Source organism: Pistacia vera, unplaced genomic scaffold (assembly GCF_008641045.1).
Source record: "Pistacia vera cultivar Batoury unplaced genomic scaffold, PisVer_v2 Contig612, whole genome shotgun sequence".
Lineage (NCBI taxonomy): Eukaryota > Viridiplantae > Streptophyta > Magnoliopsida > Sapindales > Anacardiaceae > Pistacia > Pistacia vera.
In genome coordinates, this window is record NW_022196460.1 from 338827 (window position 1) to 354383 (window position 15557).

At 30.3% G+C, this 15557-nt stretch overlaps 1 protein-coding gene across 1 annotated transcript; it reads right to left on the minus strand.

Moving 5' to 3' along the window:
• Positions 1–6402: 6402 nt before the first annotated feature.
• LOC116110747 (transcription factor MYB20-like) lies at positions 6403–8614 on the minus strand. The gene is made up of 3 exons (XM_031396965.1): positions 8365–8614; positions 7842–7971; positions 6403–7289 (listed from the first exon to the last, which is right to left on the minus strand). Exons 1-3 carry the CDS (start codon positions 8495–8497, stop codon positions 6605–6607), a joined length of 948 nt encoding a protein of 315 aa, XP_031252825.1. The 5' UTR covers positions 8498–8614; the 3' UTR covers positions 6403–6604.
• Positions 8615–15557: the final 6943 nt, after the last annotated feature.

A 15557-nucleotide genomic window follows, 5' to 3' on the forward strand; every position in this document is an offset into this window, starting at 1 on the left:
AGGAAGAAGATCAAACCAATTAAACCATGCTTCCATATTCATGGTCCTCGATCGATCCCACATTGACATTTCTTTTGCTTGCTCTATCTTCTTCTTCTTCCTCTGAAAAAAATAATAAAAAGTGCAAAAGCTAGCTGACTACTCACCCTGCTTTGCTTTCACCTTTAAAAAATTTGCCAACTTCTTCAATTTGTCGTATTTTAATCAACAATGCTGCCAAATGCTTCGTCGTCTTCTTCCCCATGCTTGCTCTTTAGTCTTTTGTATAAATATTAAAAGATTATTTTCTAATACTTAATAGATGAAAGAAATTGCATTCTATATAAAGAAAGTTATAAAATAAATATATAAAAGTATTTTACAGAAAAAAAAAAAAAATCTCATTTCTAATGGATAAATCTACCTAACAATTAATAATATTCTTTATAGCTCATGAACTTCCACCATTCTTTTCTTTTGATTTGTCTAAATCTTGGTAACTCTTTTCTTGAGGCAATCATATTCTTCAGGGAACATTCTCCTTTTCACACATGTGCATTTTTTTTGTTAAATTAAAATTGTCAGTACTTTATGGCCTCAACTTTCTTCGATTTTGGATAATATTAATTTATGCTATGAGTTGAGATTTCTTTTTTATCGCTTAACCTTGGAGCAAACGACTTTTTTTCACCCAAATAATGACTTAATGATACTTTTTTACATATAGACTTTTAAAATACTACTTTATTATCAAATTTATATTTCGACAGCAAATAGAAGGCAAACTTGATCCAGACTGTTAGGACTTTTGAAGAAGAGAGACCGATAAGTCTTTTGGTAGTAGAAGATTAGATTTTAGTGACCGAGATTAATCAGAATTTGATTTAGGAGGGACGACTGCGAAAACTCTAATCGTTCGATTGCTTGCGATTGGTAGGGTTGACGAGTGTAAAGTTTGAGGGATTTTGGTAAGTGATGATTGAGGAAGATAATAGTGGTGGTGTGAGGTGACAACAATACCAAAATCGAAAACGGAATACAAATTTAGATAATAAAATGATATTTTAAAAATCTGTAAATAGGAAAGTGTCATTAAATCATTATTTTAGTAGAAAAAAGTCATTTATTCCTTTAAGATTATGATTTTGACATCAGTGTAATGTAAGCACATGCATGAATCTCAATTCTGATAGGATGGTTTAAATTTACCACTTCAAGAAACTTTGGAGGTTTTGAGATATTAGTGGAAGCTTCGTTTGTAATAATTAAGAAGGGTGGTGATGGTGAAAAATCTAATTAAATTTAAGCTTTGTAATTAATTTAAGTAATCGAAGATCTTCCATCAAATCATCTCATGATAGATACTTCGTTGAATTCACTTCATTGGTAACCATCGGCCTCCACTACTTGTTTCATTTGATGCATTTTTTAACAAGTACTTTTCACCTAACCTAAAACCTTTTCATGAATCCTCTTGTAAAAATTTCTATCATTTCAAGACTTCAAGCCATGTAATCATATCTTAGACTTCTGTGTTATTCATGTAACGCTGACGTAAAAGATGGTATTTGTTTTGTTCATGGTGACATATGATTTAGGGTTTAATTAAGCTCTAAAAGAAATTAAGATTTTTTGATTAATTTTAAACATATGATTTAAGTTTGATTTGATAGTGATGATGAATATATTGAATTATTGGATATTAGAATTGATTTTATTAGATAAGATGGAATTAAATTTTATATTCTCCAATTAATAACTATAATTTGTATTGGTGAAAACAAAACTATATTATTTCTAGCAACGTTAAATTTAAAAGTAATACTACATCTACAACCAAATCTCATAGCTTTCTCTTAAAACCCCAACACAACAACCGAGTTAACAATTGTCACGTCAGCTCTTACTATATCTAAAACATTAAATGATTTTAACTAGACACGAACGATCGTTTTTTAGAGACGAATGGTTGTTTCTTCATAAAGAATGATTATTTCTTATGAATGGAACAATCATTTTTTATGAATGAATGATCGTTCGCCTCTAAGTAACGACCATTCATGTTCTCAGTTGATGTAATAATGTCAACTCTGTTACCACGTTAAAGTTGTAAGAGAAAGTTGTGAGATTGAGTTGTAAACATAATATTTTTATAAATTTAAATTGCACAAAAAAACTACATGCAAGTGATTAAATTCTAAAGAATTGTAACATTAACGTTAATCCAAATCATAATATTATGTTTTGTTTAAGCGACTTCTTTTTTCAAGAAAGATATATATTAATTAGCTTATATTATTATACACATATAAACAGTATAAACAAAAATAAAATGGGAATAGAAAAAAAAAAAAAAAAAAAATAAAAAAAAAAAAAAAATAAATATATATATATAAGACTGCACAATGTTATGGCCTATGGGTGGCAATGGGATTTATAATTCCCAAATATACGTATTATGTTATAATTCAATTCATGTCTTATTTGTAATTATCAAACACAAACAAGTTTAAGACATGAATTTATTACTTATCTCGCACACCAAAAACACCCTAGTGTAAGAAAAATAAATCATATATTTTAATTTAATAAAAAAATTAAAAATATATATTTTATGTAATAATATTTTTATAAATTTAATAAAAAAATTGTTTCAAATATAGTGAGGCGAAAAATAATCATCTTTGAATTATAAACTGTTATTAAAAAAAAAAAAAAAAAAAAAAAAAGATGATGTGATTTTGATGTGCTATCGTGAGGATGCGATACAGGAATCGTTGCCGTGTGGTCTCATTTAGTACATCTCGAACTGGGTTGACTCAAGTTGACTGAACTTACACGATAGCGACATGTGTCGTCAACTTGGATTTTGTTTTGCTTTGTTTTGTATTTTAAGCTGTCTGGCACTAAACACAGTTATTCTGTCTCTTTCTATCTCCGCGTCTTCTGTTCCACGCGTTTGTCGGCGATTGGATGAAAAGCCTCCCACATGCCTTCTCCGATGGGGACCCACAATTAACTTGCCCAAAGTCAAATTGATTTTGTATTTAATTTTACGCTACAGGGAGTGGTCTCCCACGCGTCCCTTCCTAAGCTCTCAATCTTATTTATCACCTAGTATTCAAGTTAGTGAAATTACTATATATACTTCCAACATATAATTTATTTAATATAAGTTATAATTTAAAAATTATTAATATTGGTAATAGTGATGATAATTTTGTATTTATGACATTCTTTTTATTGACTTAAAATATAATAATTTTCTTTATTTATTATTATTATCCAAATAATTATATATAAATTCTTATTAAATTCAATTATAGTAGAAAATGTAATGTTTTTTTAACTAATAATGATATTATTAAATCATTACTAGGTGATTTAATGATAAAAAAATAAAAAGATGTTTTATGAGTTGTTAAGTTCAAGTTTTTATAGACCTTAATAGAAGTAATTACTAAAGAGATTTATTTGATTATCAACTTCAAGATCTTGAGAGTTTAGTTAAGTTGACTAAAAACTGGTTAGGACACACAAAACAAAAAAAAAAAAAATTGATATTGTTAAACATATTAAACTCAAGCATTTAAGGCCCAAAATAAAAGTAAGATTCTGGATAATGTATTGTAGACTTCGAAAAAAGCAAAGAACAAAACACGAGGTGGATATGCTCCATTTCCCCGCAATAATCCCCCACTCCACAACTTACATTAAACTTGTGTTCACCAATTAATTACGCAACACCGAATTTTTTGACTTCAAATTTCAACCATTAAATTAAGGGAAATAACATTCATGATTTCACTTTTTACTTACTGACTGATGTCTACCTGAAACTGTACGCATGAAAGTGATGAGAAATTCAATTAAAATGGTAATTAATTTTGCTTGAGAAAGAAGACAAGAAACTTTAGTGGAGATGAGAAGACGTGAAAAAACCAAAACCAAAAATGGAGTGTGAAAGCAAATTGCAGTAAGTTGAAATTTATTACAAAGGGAGATTGGGTGGCCCTAATCCTAACGACCATGGCAAAAACAATTCACATTCTCGTTTTCACATTGTATAAAATATAAAATATATATATTACATAAAAAAGGACATGCAGGCAGATTTTCAATTCAAAAACTCACTATCTTTGAATGATTGCTCTATCTAATATATATACACCAATTTTCTATTTTTATTATTTCATTTTTTCAATGGTTTACTTTAATTTTCTAAATGATTGTGTAACCGCGTTTCATCGGTCATTTGCTTCCGTCTTTATCTTATCAAAATCATCAAACTAAATTAAGGGATCATGCTCTCACTTTAAATCCTATTATATATTCTTATATAGTAAAACAAGAAATTATTTATTATTTATTTTTTTAAATAAAGAAATTATAAACACGTGGGGAATTTTTAGGTGTAAAACATTTATAGGAATTATTTATGTATCAGTTGTTTTAGAAAGACAGTGTACTTTTATTGATTTATCATTAAAGTTTGCTCTAATATTAGGCAAATTTCCTTTATTTGAATAACAGGCTGAGACTTCAAAATTTTCTTACTTGATAATTTTTAATTATATTTTATAAAACCTTGAAAAAATTTAACAAAATAAAAAATAATTGTCAAATAATATCATATGACTTGAAGAACACAATAAATTTTTTTTTTCTGGGTCAACAAAATTAAAATATATTAATAGGGGTTTGGAGTCAATGGCATTTACCTCAGCAATTTCATTGCAAGCGTTTGACTGAGGGTTCGAATTAACTGAATGTAACCAATTAATTCATTAACCGTTTTGATTTTTGCATTTGTTCATGTCAAACTCTTGAACCATTCTTGTTTCATTATGTCATATATATACTTGCGTAGAAATTCTTTATTATATCTTTGATTTGTTTAAAATACTTCATAATCAAAGTTCATAATATATCAAAATCGACTTAGATATTACATATAGTGTTGATTATTTCTTTTAGAAAAAAATTAATTTAGTAATAAGTAAGTGTTCATTATATACTAATTATTCTTAACTAAAAATTAGCACCATCAGTTTGTTTGGCACAATTTTAGAGCAATGGAACATTCAATTTTACACTTCTTGAAGAATTCGAATCAACAATAAAATTCCTTAACTACCTTTGGGTGGTTGAACGGTTCAATAGGGACTCTTGGGTGTATTACTCAAGAGGTCCTGAATTCAAGTTCTTTCTCGATTTCTAATAGGGGTAGCCATATGAGCTCTTACTCAGTCAGTAGTTTTAGAGTCTTAGGGATTAGTTAAGGTGTGCGTAAATTAGCCTGGACACCCCTGGTCATAATATATATATAATTCCTTAGATATGTTCATGCTAATTAATTGGCTTAGGTAATTTAATTGCCAGAAGGAAATTATAATCAAATCTCATGATTAGATGTTTAAATATTATAGCAAGAAATAAATTTTAAATAATTATTTTTTATACGATAATATTTATACGGTTGGACCCATGTCATTGTAACTCAATGTCTACGATTTTAGCTTGCAAGACAAAGCAATCTTTGTAATGCTGGCTAAGTAAAGATAAGTCATTCGTATATGTAATGTAACTAAAAACTAATTTAATTATTAAATTAAACGACAAGCTTTCAAGTTTTGACTTTGACCTAATTATGGTTTAATAAATGTATATTATACTTTGTCTATTCATGAGTATTCTTACGAAGTGGTTAATACGTGACATCGGAAATATTAAATTCGATTTGAATTAATTAATTAAAATTTCTTATCTCTTAGGTAATAACTCGTGTGAACATAGAAAAGAAAGGAGTAAAAGGTCAAAGAGTTGGTTTATTTTTCAATAATACAGAAGTTAAACTTTGAAAACCCTTCTAATTTTTTATTATTAACAGGATTAATTATTCTGTAATATGTGATGGGCATCAAATCAATTATATTTTATATGGTCTAAATTTTGTTTTTAATTTAATTTAATTTTTGTTCAAACTCTTTCACTTACTTGGAGATGAATTAGTTAGACTTCTGTTACCAATATGCTATATTTGACATACTTTGAATATACATACAACATGAATCATGAAAATTTAATTCAATAAAAGTTGGTAGTTTTATTTAAAGAGCTATTCTAATTAATTATTTTCTTTTCATTTTATACTTTTAATGTTGAGATATTTACAATGTCAAAATTACATGTCAACCGTTGATTGATTTACTAGAAAAAACAAAAAGAATATATTATGAGTAGTTTATTAGTATCAAATTATAGGGTAAATTTTGAATCTGTTTATAGTATAATCCATTTGGTTTAACATTTATGCTATTAACAATTTAAAAGACAAAATAGTAAGAAGGAAAAAATATATATAAAAGTAATGAAGGGGTATAATTAATTACTTTACAAATCCCCTTTATTGAAGATAAAAAATGGAGGCATAACATGTATTGAATAGACAATCCATAATACTTTCGTTCATCATGTACAAAAAACTTTTATCTCCAAACAGTAAAAAAAGAAAAAAGAAAAAAAGAAACTAAGTAAAAAGATAACGGAGTTTTACTTTTTCCGGGATATTTTGATTTATTATTTTCATCTCTGTGAAAAATCCTAACCACGTGAAAATTCGAAGTTACAAGAGCCCATATTTCCAAGAATCTTGATGATCAAAAACCATTCTTGGGAACTGAGTAAGAGACGAATTAGGATCAACAAAAGTTGCCGCCTTCCTGTCAACGTCATCATTGATGAGCAAATCCCAACTGCTAAAGTCATCGTCCCATAAGTCTATGTTAATGTTGGGCCACTCAAAATCTGCAGGAAATTGCCATTCTTCCAAGAAATTTGATGAATGATCCGAAGATGAATAATTAGATGAAGATGATGAAGATGAAGTCGATGGCACACAGTTTGGCACAATAATCTCGTGGGGTTCAATCAATGGAACATCATCAGTGCAAAAACTACTATTGTTGTTCATGATGTTATCCACCGTTTCGAATTTGTGTTCTTCCTCTAATCTATTCCCTTCCCTGTTTGATGATTGTGGCGATTTTTCAGGTTCCTTGTTTTGATGATCTTCAATATCCAATATTTCGGTCAGTAAACATTCTTGTGGCTGTGGTTGTTCTTGAACTTCTTGTTGAATTTCCATTTGCGGTTTCTGGGGTTGTTGCTGATCGGTTGTTGTTGCAAGAGGCTTGTGAGTGAGTGGATCAATGCCCATTTTCCTTAGTTTCTTCTTGATGTGGGTATTCCAATGGTTCTTGATCTCATTATCAGTTCTTCCAGGTAAATGAGAAGCAATCTTGGACCATCTGTAAATTAAAAAAACTTAATTAAGATTAGTTCATTAATGACATTTGAAAGTAGAATTTACTAATGAAGTTATTATGAGTCAAGAAAAAAGTCCATGTCAAAAAAAGGTTTGTCAAAGTTAGAAAAATAAAAATAATGGTGCCAAAAAGGCTAGCTCTAGGACAAATTTGCCCTTCTGTATATTTTGGAAAAATAATCAGTACCAGCTAAAAAAACTAGGCGGCTGGTTGAGACTGACAACTTTTATAAAAGGCAAATGGAAGTGCATGGGACTCAACTCAAGACTCGGTCTAATTATAGAAAATGCTTGTAATTATTAACTGGAAATTTTGATTATGAAAATGCAAATTGGAACTTGGAGCGGATGATCTTTGTATAATAATTTATTTGTTGCTGACACTTTAAGTTGGAGGTGGTCCAAAGAGTTAAACAGTAATGGAGAAGAAAATTACTTCAGCAAGTACAGTGACATAAATAAAGTTGAAAACAGAAGAACCCATTTTCCAGAAAATATCAAAAGGGGAATTGAAGAAGAAGAAGAAGATGGAAACCTGTTGCCAAGTTGAGCATGGAGATCAATCACCATTTGTTCTTCATATTCTGATAAAAGACCTCTTTTCAGATCAGGCCTCAGATAGTTTATCCATCTCAGTCTGCAACTCTTCCCACACCTCAATAGGCCTGCAATATCCATTATCATATCCTTAATTATTTGTCAACTTATTTCCACCTTAATTAATAAAGTTAAAAAATTGTAATTCTCAGCTTTATGATTAAATTATTTTGACAAAATGAAAATCATTTTAGTGGTCAGCTTTTTTGTTCATGCCTTCCTTTTTCAAAAATCATTCATATTCTCCATCATTAACCCAACATTCGTTCCCACTCTTTTCCAAAAACCGAAACCAAAAAGAAAAAGGAGAAAAGGAAAATAAAGAACCATCCTAAAATGGAACAAAAAGATCATCAAAACAGTAAAAATTTCCTGATGGGTTCAAGAAACACCATCAATATCAAGATGAAGATGGTTCTTTTTTCTTTTTTTTTTCTCGAGAAAGTTGATGAAAGTGAAACCTGCAAGCTTGGGAACAGCTCTCCAGCAGCATTGGCCATTGGTGAGAATGAAGTTAATGAGCTTCTTGTCTTCCTCAGCCGTCCATGGCCCTTTCTTCAACCCAACTTTGTCACAGCAAGGTTGCCTTCCCATCTTCGATGATCAATGAACTCAATCTATTAGCAAACTATATTTAAAAAATATGGCTGCAGATTCTTCAAGATTGAAGAGGAAATTGAGAGAAAGAGATGCACAGAGAGAGAGAGAGAGAGAGAGAGAGAGAGCCTGAACTAGTGAACTTCAAGTCTTGCAAATTATGAAGTTTACAATAAAGCAATAGCAGTGCAGCGCTATATATGTAAATCAACACCACAAATGGACAAAGGCTAGTTTGAGTAAAATAATTTTCTTTTCTTTATTATTTATTATTATCAGAAATTAAAATAGTTATTTATTTTTTATAGTGAGGTACAATAATATTAGTGCTGTGTACTTGATGAGTTTGATTCTTTTATCTTATGTATGTGTACCCGTGGAGATCAAAGAGGCTAACGCGTAACACACGTGGGAGGTCGCTGTTTGAAAGCGCCACCTCATCCACCTCTCACTTTGCTTGAGTTTGAAGCGTGAGATACTGAGAGACAAAAGTAAAAGTAAAACAAAACAACACCCAATGTTTAAGGATAGTAACTGTTAAGTATTTGGATAAAGTATTATTATTATAAAGAAATTAATTAAACACTAATTCTCAACACTTCTACGTTTACATTAATACAATAAAAAAAAAGGAATGTTAATAACATTACTCTTTTACATAATTTTTATTACATCATAATATGGTATATGTTACAACCATATAAATTTTTAATGTTATAATAGAATTTATGTGGTTATAACATATATCACATCATTATGTTTACAAAATAGTGTAAATGTAACATTACTCATAAAAAAAGTCTTATTTGCTAAGCAAAATTGTTCGTCGGTTTCTACTCCAACCAAAACCATGCTCCAATCTCTTCTGCTTCTTAATAAGAGTAATCGATGTTTTTCTAACCAAGGTTTGCCTTAATGATATTTGTCCACTAAAAAAGTTTCAAAATATCACTTTCTCACCTAAAAGTTTACATTCCGTTACTATCCAAAGTTGTTTCCGAAGGTGAAAATTCTCTTAGTCACCACCATTTGAACCTTCAGTCTCCTCTTTACAAAACTTTTCTCGCTCTGACATTTCATTTCTCTCTGATTGCCGATCACTGCAAAACTAAGGCTTTTTGTCCTTAGCTGATTTTTGGCTGATTCCAACGACGAATATTCAATCGGTCATCATCATTCGATCCATCGACCTTCATTCTATAAAACCTCTTTTATCTTGGCTTTTGATAACTCGCTAAATGCTGGCTGAGAAAGTGAAATGTATTTTGGATAGTAACAGAATATTAACTTTGGGTGGGAAAAAGTCGTTTACTCTTTTAATAATTATATAATACCTATACTATACACAGGGCCGACTCAAGGGGTAGGCATGTGAGACACCTGCCTAGGGCCCCCCAAAAATAGGGGTCCAAATTTTTTATAAATTTTTTTTTGAATATATTACAAAAATAAAAACTCTGTATAATTTTTTATCTAGGCCTAAGGGCCCCCCACCAAATTTATTATAAATCTTTTACATATATTCCCACCCAAAGTTTGACAAAATAGTAAATTTGTACCTCTAATTTCATATATTCTAATTCAGACCCTTAAATTAACAAATTGAATTTCTTTTAACAATGAAAGGCTAAAATAGTCATTTACGTGTCTCAAATTAGTAAATTACCCACCCCCAATTCCATCCCAAAATTTGGCATTCACATAAATTATCTCCACCTCTCTTCCGCCGTTAGTCATTTGGAGTTGATTTCGGTCAATTTTCTCGCCAAAATCAACCGAAATCATCACTTTATCATTTCCCAAGTGTTTTCCTAACCTTGATAGCCTTCGATTTGGCTAATTTTTTACGAATCTCACAACCCAACTCTATAGCACATGACAGCCATTTCTGGCATTTTCGGCATGTACTTGGTGTTGTTGGCCTTCCTGGACACCACCATCTTCCTCCTCTCAACGCTTTCACCAAAACCGCTATCATACCTCATTTGTTTACTCCGTCAATTGCCGGACACCGATACCTTTTGGGCTGTGACTTCTCAAGCCTTTTCCGGCCAATCCTGGCATTGGAAATCACCAATTTCACCACTCATTGCTTCTCCAACATATACTCTTCAAAACCTCCCACCAACCTGACCCTGTTAGCTCGCCATCCACCTCTTCTAGTGATTTTGCATTTCAAAAGCAAAAAAAAATAATTTTGAAATAATTTTTTTAATACATGCTTATATTTTTAGAAGGCATCAAAGTAACACTTGCTTAGGATCACAAATGTTCTTGAGACGGCCCTGACTATACACTACTTAATTATACATTTTTATATGTATTTCTTAGACTTAGAATGTGAGTTATATACATACAGGAATAGAGTAATAAGAAATATTAAGAATGCTTGAATTTCTTTTTAGAAATCATTTGACTTTAAAAATTATTAATTAAGAATTCGAAATTAATACCTAAATCTAAGAGTCCTTATTATATATGATATGACGCAGAACATATAAATGACATTAAAATTAAAATTAGATATTTTTTTAATTTGTAATTTATTAGAAATACATTGCTATATAGATGATATAATGATATTTAAAGTGATATGAAAATTTTTGGAGCTCCAAGCTATATAGTCTCATGCACTCATAGCCATACAGGAGAATATTAATTAACCTGAATAGATAGCGTTTAATAATGATGAATCTGAAAATGGCTGTAAATTACTCTAATTTTTTTACTTTGAAAATGTCTTTTTGGTTTTTAGTTCTGTATTGATCGTAAAAATTTGTCTTCATCCAATTCAAAGGTAGGGTTAAAAAGTTTGTTTATCCTCTATATAGTACCATGTATATATACGTCTCTGCTTGAGCAAAATGTTGCGATTTAAAATTATGTTATTGTAATATTTTGAGCAGCAAATTTTGTATACAATGGTGATCAAGGCAATACAAAGACGTAAAAGTTTATTAACATTTGACAATAATTAATTATTAATTAACTATTATTATTATTTAAAGCAAAGAAGCGATCTGTATTGCGACCCTATTAAGGAGATATGACTGAAACTTGAGGGACTGGTCACCAGCCAATTCTACTGGCTGGGACCTTAATTGCTTATGCTAATCCTCATTATGCTATCATCAGTATTACCCATATTGCTTTTCTTAGACTTCCCAATACTTAAATTTAACAAAGACACCTTACTATATATATACACACGACATTTAATTATGATACCGTATCAATAACATTATCACAAATATCGTCTTTCATATTAATTATAGTTCATGTATTGTTATTTATGATAATACCATATGCTTTATATAAAATTGGCTAATATATTTCACATTACTAAAAGAGTTAACGATTTTTTTTCAAGCAAATAATGACTTAATAATACTTTTCCATATACAAACTTTTAAAATATCATTTTATTTATATTCCAACGGTGGATAAAAAACAAACTTGGTCAATGTTGTTAAGGCTTTTGAAGAAAGGAGGCTGATGAGTCTTTTGGTAGAGGAATGTTAGATTTTGATGGTTGAAATTAATTAGAATTTGACTTGAGAGTGACGGCTGTGCACACCCTAATTGTTTAACTATCGGCGATTGGCAAAGTAGACAGAAGTAGGGTTTAAGAGGTTTTGGTGTGTGATGATCGGGAAAGAGAATAGTGGTGTAGGATCATAACAATACTAGAATAAAAAATAAAATATAAATTTGAATAATAAAATAGTATTTTAAAAATTAATAAATAAAAAAATATCATTAAACCATTATTTAAGTGCGAAAAAGTCGTATACTCTTATTGAAAATTCATTCAAAATTTGTCAGTGTATACGTCTCATCTTCAAATTGCCTTCACACATTTGATAATAAACTGACGAATAGATGATAATTTACGTATAAACTCTTGACAATCGTTTATATTATAAGCATTTTAATCATACAGTTTTGTCAATTTGGCATTATAAATGTTTTAAAAGATTCTTCTACACATTTTCAACGAGAGAGGACCCTTGTAAAGAATATTTTTTTTTTCACATTTCAATTTGTGTACATACTACTTTTCGTGACGCTTTTGTTTGCCCGTGACCTATTCCTAAAGTTTGAATTTATTGCCCAATTAGGTGTTGGAAATTGAGTTTCATACTTTCATAGACTAAAGATAACGCAAAAATTTTAAAAGCTTTTTGCTTTGACAGAATCTGATACACACTATATGCTCAAATTTCATAAACAAAAGTCTCTTATTTCGTCTGTACATGTAAAATGAAAATATTGCATCAATTATTATAAATGAACTCCAATGACCATATCTGATTAATACAATATCCATCCCTTGCACAATCGAGGCAAGACTAAATAACAATATTTTTCATCCTCTTTATCTCTGTCATACACTTGGATTATGATTTCATTAATTCTCTAGCTAATGAACGTACAAAAGAATGACTATATAACACCCAATAAAGACCTTCTTTTAAATATCAAGATTCCATACTAAAATACAATTTGAATCCACAGAAGTCTAATAAAACTTTTAGTACTTTTCAATCAATAATTCATCAATGATTCATTTCACATTACGATGATCGATCATGTTCATATTATCATATCTGCTTGAATGTTAATAGCACGTTAATAGCATGTAAAATATTATCCGAACCAATTCATATACATAATATACCAACATAAAGAAACATGATCATTCATATAAGTGCATTAATTTCTTCTTCTTGTGTCCCATTTCTGGAAGATTGGGAGACATCAAATTAAAAAGAGTAGTGAACACAAGCACACCGCTTTTGACTCTCACATCACATCCCATAATGTTCAAACTTTATTTTCTCCATTGTTTTACTAGCTTCACTATAAGGGAAATCGAACTGCCAATTGCGTTTCTGTTCTTACAGATAGGATTCCTAGCAACCGACATAAATAATACGAAAGCAAGTACGCAAATTGAATTGCATATTTGAAGTTTAATTGGTATAGGCAATTCATATATGATAACGGTAGCCAGATCGTTAATAAGATTAAGAAAGGAGAAAACCTAGTTAATTTTTTTTTTTTTTTTAATAATGGAGAATTTTTTAAATTTCCTGTTGAAGATATATAAGGTAAGGATAGAATTAATAAAACAATTATAAAATATTATAAAGACCCTGAGGTCCTTCGTAATATCAAACTAATTTCAAGCGGTTTTATAATTCTATAGGAATTATCTCCTTCCCCATAAAATAAAATCACTAAGGTAGGGAGGGAGTATCTGTAGTAACTGTATCATAAATAATATTTGCCCTATTAAAGATTAAATGTTTGGTGTTAACTCTTAAATATGTAGAAAGTTCCTAAAATGGGGCAATCTTTGTTGGAAAACTACTTCACCATAAATCCAATTTTTTTAGTATAAAACGACTTCTGTTCTTTGGCTTCGCAAGCATTTTATATTATAAGACTTCACTAGTTAATTAAAAATTCATTGTTTATACAGTAAAACCCCTTTATAATGATACTCTATGCAGGAATAAACTCTACATAGTCATAAAAAAATTAGGAGTGCGTTTGGTTCATTATTTTGGATAGGATTTTGGGAATAATATTGAGTAGTTGAATAGAGGAGTATTACGAGGTAAAATTTAAAAATTTATAAAAAAAACCCCTAGGTTTGCTAATTTAATTAAACACCCCAATATATAAAATGAAAAAAACACCCCCACCATCCGCAATGCCAGATTCCGGCCACCACCACTGGAATGTGGTCGGGAAATTAAGTTACGACACAAAACGGTTGGATCTGTGTCGTAACGCGTCGATATGGCCCTTTCCGGTCAGATCCACCACAGATCTGACCGAAAAAGTCCAAATCTATGGCTGCAAAGGTCCATATTTAGCCGTTAACGATAGCCAACGATATGGCCATTGTTTTCGGTCAACGATGGCCATTTCTTTGGCCGTCGTTGACCATCAACGATGGCCATTTCTTTGGCCGTCTCTGACCATCAACGATGGCCATTTCTTTGACCGTCACTGACTACCAGATCTGGCCGGAAAAGGCCAGATCGGTGAATAACCGGCCAGTTATGATCGTGATGTAAGTTGTTGTGACAGATTTCGGCTACCAACGACTGTGGTTGCCAGAATCTGGCAAGTATGGGTGGGTGGGGGTGTTTTTGCTAATTTTTAAACTTTTTTCTAGTGGTATTTAGTGAAATTAATAAACTTAAGGGGTCTAAAAGTAATTAAAAAATACACTAAATATTTCTAGAATAATGTGCCAAACAATATTTGGGGAATAGGATGGGGAATATGGGTAGAAATATTGAACCAAGCGCACCCAGTCTCAATTTGGGATAGTTGTAGATAAGAATAAACTCCACATTGTAATAAGTTATAATTTTTCTAATTCCTTTCTTAAGGAAAGCTGCCTCCACGTAGTAATAATTATCTGTATATTGCAAAAAAAAAAAAAAATGTTACATTATATTAAAGATTTAAAATAAAATAAAATATTTATCTAAAGTTGTTTGGGATAATGATTTATGGTTCAGAATTGTTACGACACTTTTTAACTTGCAGGTATGTAATAATTCGTTAGCATGGACATTTTCTTATTGAAACCAAAATATTTCTAACTTTTCAAGCATGTTTAGAGCTTCATGGCATGAAACTTTTTGTATTTCTATACTATGATCCTCAAGATTATTTCCTTTCTCTTCTTGTCTAATTGCAGCAATGATTTCTTCTTCAGTTAAAGCATATACGACTTGTTGCTTATTTGAATGATCGAGAAAGACATTAATATGCATTCGATTAGTGTAGTGAAGTTGTCGAATCTGATCACTCAATTCTGCAATGAGTCTTTTATTTTCCATATCCACTTCATTTGTAACTTGCAATTCATCGACACCAAGGGTCCTAATTTTGCAGTGCTTAAAACAATTAACAATTGTCTGTGGCTTCACATCAATTGACCATGCAGCAACTGCATTTACAATTTTATTAAGTATACTTTTATTTTCTGGTTCCAATACATGATCTTCTATTCGTTTCAAAAATAGGC

What these genes read in the sequence shown, in the direction of transcription:
- LOC116110747 (XM_031396965.1), bottom strand. Translation starts at nt 8,497, where the DNA reads ATGGGAAGGCAACCTTGCTGTGACAAAGTTGGGTTGAAGAAAGGGCCA. An exon ending in AGCTGTTCCCAAGCTTGCAG is followed by an intron (nt 7,972 to 8,364) that starts GTTTCACTTTCA and finishes TGGATATTGCAG; the next exon opens with GCCTATTGAGGTGTGGGAAG. An exon ending in CATGCTCAACTTGGCAACAG is followed by an intron (nt 7,290 to 7,841) that starts GTTTCCATCTTC and finishes TTTAATTTACAG; the next exon opens with ATGGTCCAAGATTGCTTCTC.